The 15,341-nt window shown below is 42.7% G+C and overlaps 1 protein-coding gene across 1 annotated transcript in view; it reads right to left on the bottom strand.

The window, feature by feature from the left end:
• CABIN1 (calcineurin binding protein 1) overlaps positions 1 to 15,341 on the bottom strand; it is a 206,852-nt gene that overhangs the window by 86,647 nt on the left and 104,864 nt on the right. Inside the window, exons 20-23 of the mRNA XM_023740550.1 lie at positions 4,446 to 4,607; positions 2,916 to 3,122; positions 2,641 to 2,786; positions 1,713 to 1,974 (exon numbers count right to left, since the gene is read on the bottom strand). Coding sequence (XP_023596318.1) covers positions 1,713 to 1,974; positions 2,641 to 2,786; positions 2,916 to 3,122; positions 4,446 to 4,607 — 777 coding nt within the window. The remainder of the gene's footprint in view (positions 1 to 1,712; positions 1,975 to 2,640; positions 2,787 to 2,915; positions 3,123 to 4,445; positions 4,608 to 15,341) is intronic.

Here is a 15,341-nt window from a genome sequence, read left to right as displayed (position 1 = left end):
CATGTCGTGGAGTTGTTAACCAATGTCATAAAACAATATGTGTACTGACTGTTTAATGAGAAAATATTTGTTCTGTAAACTTCACCTAAAGTACAATAAAAAAAAATTTTTTAAAAAAAGGAAAAGGGACTTGAGGCACAAGTAATTAGGAGAACCCTGGGAGTTGAAGTCCTTGAATATTTTTACAAAAGTAACCCTTAACTTCATGTTGCAAAGGTGAAAGACATCATCACACTACGTCATCTTAATACTGTTGGAAAATTAAGCCCTCCAAAACCGACCAAACTTAATCATTCTTTGTTTAATTGAAGAATTAGCCAATAATTGCAATTATCACCAGTGTCCTAATAAGATTAAAGCATTATTTTCATTATTATTGGTTCTTTTTTTCAAGATGAAGTCCCAGTTGCACCTTTAATTCAATGTTCACAGCTATTGTGTAGTCCTGGTTAAGTGGAGCCACTCTGGGATGCTTTCCTAGTGCTGACTGCCCTCAACAACAGCCCTCCTTTATGTCTGTGTGGTAGGCAGGGGTGTTACCTGCGCAGTGACAGTGGCTACCTCTGGGTGGTAAAATTTACCTATTATCTTCTTTATGCTTCTTTGCATCGTCTGAATTTGTACACTAAGCTCATATCACTTTTGTAATCAGAAAAAGCTACGGAAACTTTACCACCTCTGCAGGCAGGGCTGGGACTTCTTATTACTTAGCACTTTACCAGGGAGAGGCCTCGGGAGGCCAAGAAAGGGTCCAGGAGATCTGGGAACCTGTGTCCTTCTCTGTAAGGCCACAGGGCGGGGGCCCTGGAGCTACAGGGACCACGGGGGTAGGGAGCTTGGATCTATGATGGAGACTACAGGGGTGGGGGGCCTGGAGTGACAGAGACCAGGGGAGCAGGGCACCTTGATTGATGAAGGAGACCACGGGGGTGGGGGGCCTGGATGTATGACAGAGACCATGGGGATAGGGGGCCTGGCTCTATGACAGAGACCACAGGGGTGGGGGTCTAGGCACAACCACTAAGGCCACCCTCAAGGACAAGGGCTGTCTGAGGGACAGAGCAGCATGGCTGTGTACTTAGTGTCCCACTCTTGGGTCTTGTCTCGTTTAACCCAGCCAACAAGCCTATGAAAGTGTGAGCAGGGCGACCATCTTGTTTGGCTCCTGAGCACAGACAACCACTGGAAAATGTCAGGCCCAGCGCCATCCTTGGCCACCAGGTCCTTCAGCTCCCCCGGGAGGCTGCTCTGACCACAGCTGTCTCACCGCCACGCATCTAGACATGTAGATGTGGCTCCTGCAGGGCCATCTCAACCAGCCAAGGCTCCCTGCTCAGCGCACCTCGGGCCAGACACCCAGCACCTGTAACAGAGGAACTCCCCACCAGGAGGGACTTCAAAATCCCAGCGTACTATCAAGAATATAACAAGGATTGAACCAGCTCCCTGGAGGGACTAGGGAAGAGATGTCTACTTCTGTGGCCAGCACCCACTCCTATCTCTCAACTGCCCTAAAACCAAAAGTGGCCCGATAGCTACTAGCCGGGTCAGAAGAGCCGGTACCTGAACATGCCCACACTGGCCTGAACGTCTGTCAAGCCATCACTCGGCATGGTGGGGCCTTCACCTCAAAGGGCAAGTTATCCATCACCCCCAGCACAGCTGTGGGGACAAGCTCTGCTGACTGTGGGCATAGACTGGCCCCTCCTCACCTGCTGCACTACTTCTGCGGGAAGCTCGGCCCTCCACTGCTTCAGCTGGCGTGAAGCGAATGAGTGCAAGGCGTAGGACATGGTGCCGTACTCGATCCACAGGGACAGGTTGGAGCTATCGATCTCCAGGGCCCGCTGAAAGCAGTTCAGCACCGGTGTGGCATGCTTCCAGATGGGCCCATCGCTCTTCAGCTCATTGGAGTTCAGCTTGTCCTGAATGCGGCTGGCCCGGGCCAGGGCCATGCCCGCCCAGGAATCGAACCTATGATGGTGACAGAAACACCAGCTAAACCACGGGCCGCTCTGGCAACTCTAGACATGACACCTGGCTGGGAAGGCAGATGGCAATGAGGCAGGGTTCAATCCCAGCTCACCACTCGCTGTGACCCTGCCAGGACCAATTGCATCAGAGCCTCATTTCCTAACCATGAAGCATGGTGAAGAAGACTTACTCCAAGAGGAGAGCTACCATGCGTACTCAAGACATAGTGAATTTGAGATTGTCCAGCCCCTTACAGGCACTCAGTACCTGCTCCAAGAAAATTATCATCACCTCTGGGTTTGCTGCAGGGCCCACTGTGCCACCACCACAGATGAACTTGGACCCTGACCCTCTCCTACCTGCCTTTGAAGAGTCATCCAAGGAACGTCTTGGATAGAGAGGCACCATGGTAACAGTCAGGCTTCCCTCCCCTACACGCCAGGACCCCAGATTGGCATCTCACACCTCCTCTGATCCCAACACCTGCTCCAGAACCTTCTGGAAAGAAGCCTTCTCCTGTTGCTCTCCATTCTGTGGAGAATCTGCTTTTCCTGGAACTGCAGAGCACTCAAGCTCCCTGCTTATTCCTTTCTCCCTGGTCTCTCTGGCTGCCCTGCACCCCTGCAGCCAGCCAGACACGCGCAGTGCAGCGTCACCAGTACCAACCGGTCAGGGCAGACACAGATGTCATGCATGTAGAACTTGATGGCCTTGGACTGCTCCTTGTTTTTGAAATGGTAATCGGCCAGGAGGTAGTAGAGCTCGTTCACCACTGGAGGGGAGGGGTCCGCCCCTTCTGGGAGGCAGGGCACCTGGCAAGGGGTAGGGGGGAGCAAGCAGAGGGGAGTCAAGGCATCAAGTATGACTAGTAACACCACAAACCCAGAACCGCTCAGTCGTATCCACACAGCCTGGCCCTTGCTGCTCAGTGTGTTGCCCACCTCTGCTGAGGTTCCTTCGATGTAGGCAGATACTTTGTCCAGGCTCAGTGCTGGCCTCTCTGTACGGGGCACTATGATGGCGATCCTCTTCAGGAGATTGGCCAGGTCAGCAGACACGGTGCTGGTCTTGTAGCTGTCGAACTCAGGAAGGGTCTTGGGCTTAAAATATTCAAACATAAACAGGGCATCTTCCCATATAAGGTCCACCTTCAGAAAAAACAGAAGGCAAGGTAGTGAAACATTTCGGGTAAAGCAAAATAGGAAAAAGTTCTCCTTTAGAAAGGCACTGCATCCAGTGTAAACAAGGTTATTAGGATGGAGTGGAGAGTCTAAAACAAGTCCTTGAAACGCTTAAAAGTCTGCACACCCACTGCAATCCCAAATCTGAGTGTCTGAAGAGCAGACAAGTGAGCCTGCATGAGTGTGGTCAGGATAGAAACACTGAAATCCATGGGCTGCACTCTGTGAGCCTATATGGCTGCCCCAGCAGGGGGGAATATGACCCAACTGAGAGTAGCTCAATCTTACCTCAACTGCCCATTGGTCACTTGGTCAACAAACACTGAAAGAATGGTTACACTGGTCTGGATGGCTCTAGGTGCATAGTACACAGTGGAGGCCTTGCTTCCAGGAGCTGACATTTTAGGGATGGAATCCATAAAGTCGGAGACTAACCAGCAGTATTGAGAAGTCATAAGATAATACACTCAATGCTGCTGTTGTGAACTGCCATCAAGTCAGCCCCTGGCTCACAACAACCCCATACACAATTGAAGAAAGTGTTGCTTGGTCATGCACCATCCCCATGATTGGTTGTAGATCAGACTGTTGTGATCCATACGGATTCCGCTGTTAATTTTTGCAAGCAGGTCACCAGGCCTTTCTTCCTAGTCTGTCTTAATCTGGAAGCTCTGCTGACACCTGTTCAGCATCATAACAACATGCAAATCTCCACTGGCAGACGGGTTGTGGCTGTGCATGAGGTACACTGGCCAGGAATCGAACCTGGGTCTCCAACATGGAAGGCAAGGATTCTACCACTGAACCAATACGCCCAATTCAAAAAACCAAAACAAATCCATTGCTGTCGATTCCGACTTACAGCGACCCCAAAGGGTTTCCAAGGCTGTAAATCTCTACGGAAGCAGACTGCCACATCTTTCTCCCACGGAGCTGCTGGTGGGTTGGAACTGCTGACCTTTTGGTTAGCAATCACTTTAACCACTTCACCACTAGGGCTCCTTATAGATACACAATAGTGCCTTAAAAACCAAAACAACAACAAAATTAATTAAAAACCTTTAACTTAATAAAAGGGATTATTTATATCATCCAAACTGGGAAAAACATCACTGAAAATTGCAAAGCTGCATTTCTAAATGATTAGTTAACATTTACTCATTTTTGCAAGGAAAGCCCTCTCTCTCGCCTGATGCAACTCCAGCCCAGGACTGTGGAGCTGCATGTCAGCAAGTCTGACGTCCTCCAGAGAGCTCAGCATCTGTGTCTGCGGGACCCTTCTGCCCTCACCTGCTGGGCCGAGTGCTCTTCCAGGTACCTGGCCTTGCTCTTCTTACTGGGAAAGCTGTATAGGCAGTAGAAGCACTGCTCCAAGGCTGTCTCCAGCTCCTCCTTGTAGGGGTGTGTGTCTTCTGAGGTGGGCACAGAAAGCTCCTTCTGGAGAACCCGTACCTACAGTGGGCAGAGGAGAGGCCTGAGGGCTGTTGCCATGACCGCCCTGCCCCAGGGAGGGGAGGACGCTGCTCTAGGAGCTCTTCTAACCTGAGGAAGCTATGTCTGTCAGATCCCTGTGTGACTCGATTCTAAACATGACCTGTGTCCTGGAAAGGACGTGCTATTTCTAATGGGGTCACTGGTCCACCTTGGGCAGGGCCTACTGAGGGTAGCACCACACCACCTTCCTTCAGCACACCTCAGTTTCTATCAGCTGCTAGGAGAAGGTATAATACGCCCCCTGGAAACTTCCTCGCTTACTTATTTAGGCATTCATTTGCTCCCCAAATATTTGTTGAACACCTACTTATACTAGGCACAGTGTGGAACAGTCCTTGTTTTTACGAAGCTCAGAGGTTCCAATGAGGGGTGCAGTTAATTAAACAAGTAATTATAATATAATATGAGCCGTGGCATTAGGGCTGAGGGAATCTCTCAGACAGAACATTAGTCAGGATCACAGGGGATGTGAACACAGCTGACAAGTTATAGCTACAGATATCAGATCCAGGAGCTATTGTCATGCCCAACTACTAGCAAGAACACGTTCCTTTCAAGCATCCATCTGGTTTTTACAAAAAACGACACAAAAACGAGTCAACAAATACCAAAGACTTAATATAATACAGGTTGCATCCTCTGATTTAAATAAAATTCAATAAGTAATAAGATATAGGAATATAAAATTTAGATGAATGATTCAATAAAATTAGAATTTAATTACACAAAGACAGCAAAGAAGAAAAAAAACTCAAACATTTGGAAGTTTTAGAAGCCCTCTAAATCTGAGTTTAAGAAAAATTTTAACAGCAATAGGAAATATGTAGAACTAAAGGATAATAAAACATCAAAGTCAAAGCTTATGGGAAGCATGCAGCTAAAACACACTGGAAGACACTGACAGCTACCAAGGCCTCCATCAGACTAAGTCCAGTACAGCTAGATGGTTCCCGGCTACCACCACTGACTGCTCTGACCGGGATCACAACAGAGGGTTCTGGACAGAGCTGGAGAAGGATGTAGAACAAAATTCTAACTCACAAAAAAAAAGACCAGATTTACTGGCCTAAAGGAAACTGGAGAAACCCCGAGAGTAAGGCCCCCAGACACCCTTTTAGCTCAGTGGTGAAGTCACTCACGAAGTTCACTGTTCAACTGGGGATTGGAGAGCCCCATAAAACAAAATACGACTAATGAGGCACAGCAGTCCAGAGACAAGGACTAGAAGGCAGAAGGAGACAGGACAGTTGGAGATAGGGAACCCAAGGTTGAGTAAGGACAGTATTGACATGTAGTGGGGTTGTTAACCATTGTCATAGTGCAACATTTGTACTGACTGTTTAATGAGAAACTACTGTGTTCTGTAAACCTTCATCTAAAGTGAGAATAGCAGCACGACGGGAAGAACATAGTCAATGTCACTGAATTGCGTGTGTAGAAATTTTTGAAATGGTGTAGCTTTGGCTATGTGTATTTTCACCAAAAAAAGGTTGAGAAGGGAGAGGACTGACATGTCGTGGGATTGTTAACCAACGTCACAAAACAGTATGTGTACTGACTGTTTAACGAGAAACTATTTGTTCTCTAAACCTTCACTTAAAGTACAATTAAAAAAAAAATAAAGAATTGTCAACCAAGAATAATTTATCCCGGAAAAGTCTTGCTCAAATATGATGGTGAAATTAGGACATTTCCAGATAAACAGAAATTAAGGGGATATGTAAAAACCAAACTAAACCAAACTTACAAGAACTGTTAAAGGGAGTCCTTTAGTTAGAGAACCAACAAGATCAGACAACAGCCTGAATGTACAACGCATCTGCCAGATATCAACCTAGGTAATGAACGCTCAATGATTAAAAAAAAAAAACCTAAAAGATTTACAACAGGGAACCAGAGAGGTTAATCTATAAATGACAACAATGTCATAACAATAAAAAAGGGAATAAACGGTGTAGGTACAGAACTTTCAAATGGAGAGAAAGTCAAGGTGATATCAAGTAATGAAAGACTGGTTTAAACTTAGAAATGTAGGGGTAAATTTCAAGGTAAGCAAAAAGAAAGTTAACAAACCTACTCATCAAAATAAAGAAGAAAAACACAAAGTCTCAATAAACACAAAATCTACAAAAACAAAAAATACAGAAACGAAAAGAATTCAGCACAACAGAGAAAGAAGAACAAACAAAATGTCAGCACCACAAAAAAAGCACTACAAAATGGCAGCAATAAACTTACAACTATCAATAATCACACTAAACATAAATGGCTTAAATACATCCATAAAGAGACAGAAAGTGACAGAGTGGATAAAAAAACAGAACTCATCAATAAGCTGTCTACAAGAGACACACCTTAGAAACAAAGACATAAATTTATTAAAAATCAAAAGATGGAAAAAAATATATCAAGCAAACACCTACCAAAAAAGAGCAGGAGTGGCAATACTAACCTCAGATAAAACAGACTTTAAAACAAAATCCACCATAAAGGACAAAGAAGGGCGTTATATAACAATTAAAGGGACAATCCATCACGATGACATAACCATAATAAATATATATGCACCCAATGACAGGGCTCCAAAATACATAAAACAAACTCTAACAGCACTGAAAAGAGAAACTGACAGTTCCATATTAATAGTAGGAGACTTCAACACACCACTCTCAGTAAAGGACAGACCATCTAAAAAGAAACTCAGCAAAGATACAAAAGATCTAAAGGGCACAATCAGTAAACTTGACCTCACAGACACATACAGGACACTCCACTCAACAGCAGCAAAGTACACATTCTTTTCCAAACCACATGGAATGTCCTCCAGAAAAGACCACATCTTAGGCCACAAAGCAACCCTCAACAAATTCCAAAATACTGAGATAATACAAAGTATCTTCTCAGATCACAATGACATCAAAGTAGAAATTAGTAACAGGAAGAGCAAGGAAAACAAATCAAATACATGGAAACTGAATGACATCCTGCTTCAAAACCACTGGGTAATAGAAGAAACCAGACAGAATAAAAAAATTCCTAGAATCAAACGAGAATGAAAACACATCATACCAAAACCTTTGGGACACAGCAAAGGTAGTGCTCAAAGGTCAATTTACAGCAATACATGCACACATCAAGAAAGAAGAAAGGGAAAAACAAAACATTAGCTACAAAACTCGAACAAATAGAAAAACCAAAAAACCAAACCCACCGCTGTAGAGTCGATTCTAACTCATACTGACCCTATAGGACAGAGAAGAACTGCATCACAGAGATTCCGAGGAGTGCCTGGTGGATTCGAACTTCCAAACTTCTGGTTAGGAGCCGTAGCTCTTAACCACTATGCTACTGGGGTTTCTGAACAAACAGAAAGAGGACAGCAAAAGAAGGCCACAGCCAGTAGAACAAAGGAAATAATAAAGATCAGAGAAGAAATAAATGAAACAGAGAATAGAACAACAATAGAAACAATCAACAAAACCAAAAGTTGGTTCTTTGAAAGGATCAACAAACCACTCACCAAATTGACATAAGAAAAACAAGAGGGGACCACAAATAACCCAAATAAGAAATGAAATGGGGGACATTACAACAGAACCAACAGAAATAAAAAGGATCATAACAGAGTACTAAGAAAAACTATAACAAATTTGAAAACCTAGAGGAAATGGACAAATTTCTAGAAACACACTACCTACCCAAACTAACACAAACTGAAATTGAAAATCCGAACAGACCCATAATAACAGAACAGACCGAAAAGGTAATTAAAAAAACTTGCAACAAAAAAAAAGTCCTGGCCCAGATGGCTTCACTGGAGAATTCTACCAAACATTCAGAGAACAGCTTATACCAGTACTACTCAAACTATTTCAGAACACAGAAAAGGAAGGGATATTTCCGAATTCATTCTATGAAGCCAGCATATCCCTGATACCAAAACAAGGCAAAGACACCACAAAAAAAAAGAAAATTACAGATCAATATATCTCATGAATATAGATGCAAAAATTCTTAACAACATTCTAGCCAATAGAATTTAGCATCATATCAAAAAAATAATACACCATGACCAGGTGGGATTCATACCAGGTATGCAAGGATGGTTCAACATTAGTAAATCAATCAATATAATCTACCACATAAATAAAATTAAAAAATCACATAATTATCTCAATCCATGAAGAAAAGGCATTAGAGAAAGTCCAAAACCCATTTCTGATAAAAAACTTTCAATAAAATAGGTATAGAAGGGATATTCCTCAATGTAATAAAGGGCATCTATACAAAACCAACAGCCAACATCATTCTTAATGGAGGGAGGCTGAAAACATTTCCTTCGAGAACAGGAACAATACAAGAATGCCCTTTATCACCACATCTATTCAACATTGTACTGGAAGTCCTAGCTAGAGCTATAAGGCAAGAAAAAGAAATAAAGGGCATCCAAATTGGTAAGGAAGAAGTAAAACTGTCCCTATTTGTGGATGATATGATACTATACATATAAAACAAAAGACTCCACAAGAAAACGACTGGAATCAATAGAAAGATTCAGCAGAGTAGCAGGATATAAAGATAAACATACAAAAATCACTTAGACTCCTATACGCCAATAAAGAGAATGATGAAAAGGAAATCAGGAAAAGAATATCATTTATAATAGCCTCTAAAAAAAATAAAATACTTAGGAATAAATCTAACTAGGGGTGTAAAATACCTATACAAAGAAAACTACAAAACACTACCACAAGAAACCAAAAGAGACCTACATAAATAGAAAAAAAAATACCATGTTCATGGATAGGCAGACTTAACATTGTGAAAACCTCAATTCTATCCAAAGCAATCTACAAATACAGTGCAATCCCGATCCAAATACCAACAGCATTCTTTAACGAGATGGAAAAAACTAATCGTTAACTTTACCTGGAATGGGAGAAGGTCCCAGGTAAGTAAAGCACTATGGAAGAAGAAGAAGAAGAAAGTAGGAGGACTCCCACTACCTGACCTCACACCTACTATACAGCCACGGTAGTCAAAACAGCCTGGTACTGGTACAATGACAGATACGCAGACCAGTGGAACAGAATTGAGAACCAGATGTAAATCCATCCATCTAAGGTCACCTGATCTTTGACAAAGGCCCAAAGTCCATCAAATGAGAAAAGATAGTCTTTTTAACAAATGGTGCTAGCAAAACTGGATGTCCATCTGTAAAAAAATGAAACAGGACCCATATCTCACACCGTCCACAAAAACTACTTCAAAATGGATGAAAGACCTAAATATAAAATCAAAACTATAAAGATCATAGAAGAAAAAATAGAGTCAACACTAGAGGCCCTAATACATGGCATTAACAGGATACAAACTATAACTAATAATACAAATACACAATCACCAGAAGATAAGCTAGATAAATGGGATCTTCTAAAAATTGAACACTTATGCTCATCAAAAGACTTCACCAAAAGAGTAAAAAGAGAACCTACAGACTAGAAAAAAATTTTGGTTATGACAAATTCAACAAAGATCTAATCTCTAAAATTTACAGGAAAATCCAACATCTCTACAACAAAAAGATAAATAATCCAATTAAGAAATGGGCAAAGGAGATGAACAGGCATTTCACCAAAGAAGACATTCAAGCGGCTCACAGACACATGAGGAAATGTACGCAATCACTAACCATTAGAGAAATGCAAATCAAAACCACAATGAGATACCATTTCACCCCAACACTACTGGCAGAAATCAAAAAAAGAGAAAATAACAAATGCTAGAGAGGCTGTGGGGAGCCTGTAACTTTTATGCACTGCTGGTGGGCAGGCAAAATGGTACAACCATTTTGGAAAACAATATGGCAGTTTCCTAAAAAGCTAGAAATACAAATAACATGTGATCCAGCAATCCCACTCCTAGGAATATACCCTGGAGAAATAAGAGCCGTCACAAGAATAGACATATGCACAACCATGTTCACTGCAGCACTGTTCACAGTGGAAACAACCTAGGTGCCCATAAACAGATGAATGGATAAACAAACTATGGTACATACAATGGAATACTATGCAACAATAAAGAACAATGATGAATCTGTGAAGCATCTCACAACATAGATGAATCTGGAGGGCATTATGCTGAGTGAAATAAGTCAATCACAAAAGAACAAATATTGTATGAGACCACTACTACAAAAACTCATGGACAGATTTACATACAAAAAGAAATAATCTTTGATGGTTACCAGGGAGGGGAGGGGCGGGGAGGGAAAAACACTAAACAGACAATAGATAAATGGTAACTTTGGTGAAGGGTAAGATAGTAAACAATACTGGGGAAGCCAGCACAACTTGTTGAAGGCAAGGTCACGGAAGCTCCATAGATACATCCAAACTCCCTGATGGAAGAAATTACTGGGCTGAGGGCTGTGGGGACCATGGTCTCGGGGAACATCTAGCTCAACTGACATAACATAATTTACAAAGAAAATGTTATACACTTTACTTTGGTGAGTAGCGTCTGGGGTCTTAAAAGTATATGAGTGGCCACCTAAGATACTCCACTTGTCTCACCCCATTTGGAGCAAGGGAGAATGAAGAAAGCCGAAGACACAAGGGAAAGATTAGTTCAAAGAACTAACGGACCACAGGTAACACAGCCTCCACCAGAGAAGTCCAGCATAACTAGATGGTGCTCAGCTATCACCACCGACTGCTCTGACAGGGATCACAATAGAGGGTCCAGGACAGAGCTGGAAAAGAAAAAAATGTAGAACTAAAAAGTGAAAAAAAAAAAAAAAAAAAAAAAAAAAAGGCCAGACTTACTGGCCCAACAGAGACTGGAGAAACACCGAGAGTATGGCCTGGCCCCCGGACGTCCTTTTAGCTCAGTAATGAAGTCACTCCTGAGGTTCATCCTTTAGCCAAAGATTAGACAGGCCCGTAAAACAAAACGAGACTAAATGGGCACACCACCCCAGGGGCAAGGACAAGAAGGCAGGAGGGGACAGGAAAGCTGGTAATGGGGAAGAGAAGGGGACAGTGTTGACACATAGTGGGGTTGGCAACCAATGTCATAAGGCAATATGTATATTAATTGTTTAATGAGAAGCAAGTTTGCTCTATAAACCTTCATCTGAAGCGCAATTTAAAAAAAAAAAAAGAGCTCGGCTGCTAAGCAAAAGGTCAGCAGTTTGAATCCATCAGCCACTCCTCAGAAACCCACTGGGGCAGTTCTACTCTGTCCTACAGGGTCGCTATGAATCGGAATTGACTCGACAGCAATGGTTTGGTTTGGTTTTGGTTTTGATGGCTGCTTTTGTGCTACAATGGCAGAGTTGAGTACAGGTAGTCCCTGACTTAATGACGTATTGCATTGGGCAAACCTGCTGCAAAAGACTTCTTTAAACTGTTAAAAATCAAAGATGTCACTTTGAGGACCAAGGTGTGCCTGACCTAATCCATGGTATTTTCAATTCCCTCATATGCATACAAAAGCTAGACAATGAATAAGGAAGACCGAAGAAGAACTGATGCCTTTGAATTATGGTGCTGGCAAAGAATATTGAACTTACCATGGACTGCCAGAAGAACGAACAAATCTCTTGGAAAAAATACAGTCAAATGCTCCTTAGAAGCAAGGATGGCAAGATGTCATCTCACATACTTTGGACACGTTATCAGGAGGGCCCAGTCCCTGGAGAAGGACATCATGCTTGGTAAAGTAGAGGGTCAGAAAAAGAGAGGAAGACCCTCACTGATGTAGTGGCTGCAATGATGGGCTCAAGCACAGCAATGATTGTGAGGATGACACAGGACCAGGCAGTGTTTCATTCTGTTGTACACTGGGTCACTATGAGTTGGAACTGACTCGATGGCATCTAACAACAACAGTCCCTGACTTACAATGTATTCAAGTTACAATGAACTGTACTTACGACTGTCAGTGTATCTGGAACATTGCAACTTCCTGGGAGGAAGTTATGGGAAAATGTATGCAGGGGTTATGGAAAAAATTGCTGAGTTATGTGAATATTCTCCAAGCATTTGATCAGGATAAATGTCCATATGGCAAGAATGCTGAATTTAGAACTTGATATTGCCAAAGTGAAACAGCTCACAGATCACGAAGAAGGGGAATTGACAGATCAGGACTTAATGGATTTTGAAGAGGAAAGAATTTCTGAAGAAAGAAATAATGAGGAAGGGGAAGGAAAGAAGTTGTCAAAAAAAATTTACAGTGAAAGGATTAGCCGGAGTTTTTTCTAAACTAAATCAGGGGGTTCAGTTGCTTGAAAACATGGACCCAAATGCTGATCGCTTTGCTAAAGTCGATAGGCAGATTCAGAAAGCAGTGAGATGTTACGGTGAAACATATAAAGAAAAGAAAAGGACCACACAGACAACTATCACTAATTTTCTGACTAGAAACACTATCCTCATTTCCAACGGATTGCTTCTGTATGGCCTTTCTCTCCATGGTCTTATAACTCCCACCCAGGTGATTGGGCAGGACTGTGTGATAGGGTAACTGTGGCCCACCAAGGGGACTGGTTAGTTCTGCCATCCCACTGGGCTTGAAATGAGCCACCCCAAAGGCAGGAAAGAGAAGAACCCACCACCAGCGAGGAAGAAGAGATTCAGCAGCAAAGACCCAACAGCAGGAGACAGCACAGTAGGCTTCCCGGCCCATGGAAAGAGAAAGCTGAGTGCCTTTGGGCAGAGGCCTAGGGCCAGGGAAAGGTGTGCCTGCAAGCATGGCTGGGAAGAGGCTATCCTGATGAAGAACTGTATCTTTGAGTGTTCCTGAGCCTGAATTGTAACCTGTTACTTCCCTAATAAACCCCATAATTGTGAATATGGTCTGTGAGTTCTGTGTGGCCAGTGCAATGAATTATTGAACCCAGCAGAGTAGCAGAGAGTGCTGTGGGAGGGACAGTAGGTGTCAGAATTGGTAAAGATGGCGGAGAGAGGAGGTACGTCTAGCCTTCGCTTCATGAGGGTCAGCCTTGGGCTGTTGATCTTGGTTCTCTTTCCCCCTTGTGAAGTTAGAGGAGGTCAGACACTCCCTCCATGCTGTTCTTACACCAGGGATAATCCAGATGATCCAGAACTTTCCACAAGTAGAGTTATTACTGCAACTGACAAAATGCCCAATACTGTCCAACTCTTCATTGTCCAAGTAAATTTTTTATGTACGTATTGCTTTCATGTATTAAAACTATCTGTAAGTTTACTTGTAATGTTTCCAACCCCCAAAGACAAATATAAATCAGATTTATAAAGATATGGATAATAAAAGGCAATAATCATGAAAACTAAAAAAAAAAAGGAGGTGTCAGAACTGACTTACAACGGGAGTTGGAACAGAACCCCGTTGTAAGTTGGGGACTACCTGCAGTTATAACAAAGACTCTATGGTCGATAAAGCCTAAAAGATTTACTATCTGTCCATTTAAAGAAAAATTTTGCTGACCCCTGGCCAAGAATGTAAGATAAGAAAAAGAGAGAGAGAGAGAGAGAGAGAGAGAACTATAAGCACTGTCTACATAGAAAATTTAAGAACTCTACCACTCACTAGAATTAATAAAAGCAAAAAACAATGGAATTGTGCATAAGATAAATTTATATAAAAAAAGCAGTGTTCTATACACCTGCAAAAACAAAACAGAAAATTTAATTTTTAAATGACTATTTACAACACTAATAAAATAATGATAAAACTAGTTGCCTTGGAGTCGATTCCAACTATGGCGACTCATGTACATCAGAATAAAACTGTGCTCCACAGGGTTTTCAATGGCTGATTTTTTGTATGCAGACTGCCAAGCCTTTCTTCTGAGGTACATGTTGTGCAGTGAATTACTTAATATGGCCTTCTAGCCATAGTCTTTGTGACTCTCACACAATGATTGGGTGGGATTATGCAAATAAAGTGTTTGTGGCCACCAATGGGACTGGACAGCTTGTTGCCAATGCAAATAAAGTGCACAGAACACTTGTGGGAGTGGGATCATGCAAATAAGATATATGGAACCCTAATGAGGGGACTGGTCAGTTTTGCCATCCCACAAGGCTTAAAGGGAGACACAGAGAGAGAGAGAAGAAGGAGCTGTAACACGGAAGACAGTGAAAGACGGTGGTACAGCAGGAGCAAGAGCGGTATCGGTGAGAGACAGCAGGAACCAGGAGACTGGTGCAAGACAGCTGCGGTGGGGCCTGCCAGCCCATGGAGCTAAGAGCTGTGACACTTGCCCAAGAAGGCCTTGAGCAGGGCTCAGTGGCAGAGAGCTTGAAGAAGCTATCCTGATCGAGAACTGAATCCTGAGTTGTTCCTGTTACTTCTGAGTAGTTCCTGATCTGGAGTTGTACCCTGTGACTTCCCTAATAAACCACTTAACTGTAAGTCAGTTAGTGAGTTCCGTGAGACGTTGCAGTGAGTTACTGAACCCAAAGACCAGACGGAGAGTACTGAGGGGAGGAAAAGTAGTTGATGTTAGAGATGATGCAACGAGAAAGAACAACAATGAATCTGTGAACCATCTCATAACATGGATGAAACTGGAGGACATTATGCTGAGTGAAATAAATCAATCACAAAAGGACAAATACTGTATGAGACCTCTATTGTAAAAACCCATGAAAAAGTTCACACACAAAATGTAATAATCTTTGTTGGTTACCAGGG

This window comes from Trichechus manatus, unplaced genomic scaffold, assembly GCF_000243295.1.
Source record: "Trichechus manatus latirostris isolate Lorelei unplaced genomic scaffold, TriManLat1.0 scaffold00157, whole genome shotgun sequence".
Lineage (NCBI taxonomy): Eukaryota > Metazoa > Chordata > Mammalia > Sirenia > Trichechidae > Trichechus > Trichechus manatus.
This window is presented reverse-complemented; position numbering and strand designations above follow the sequence as displayed.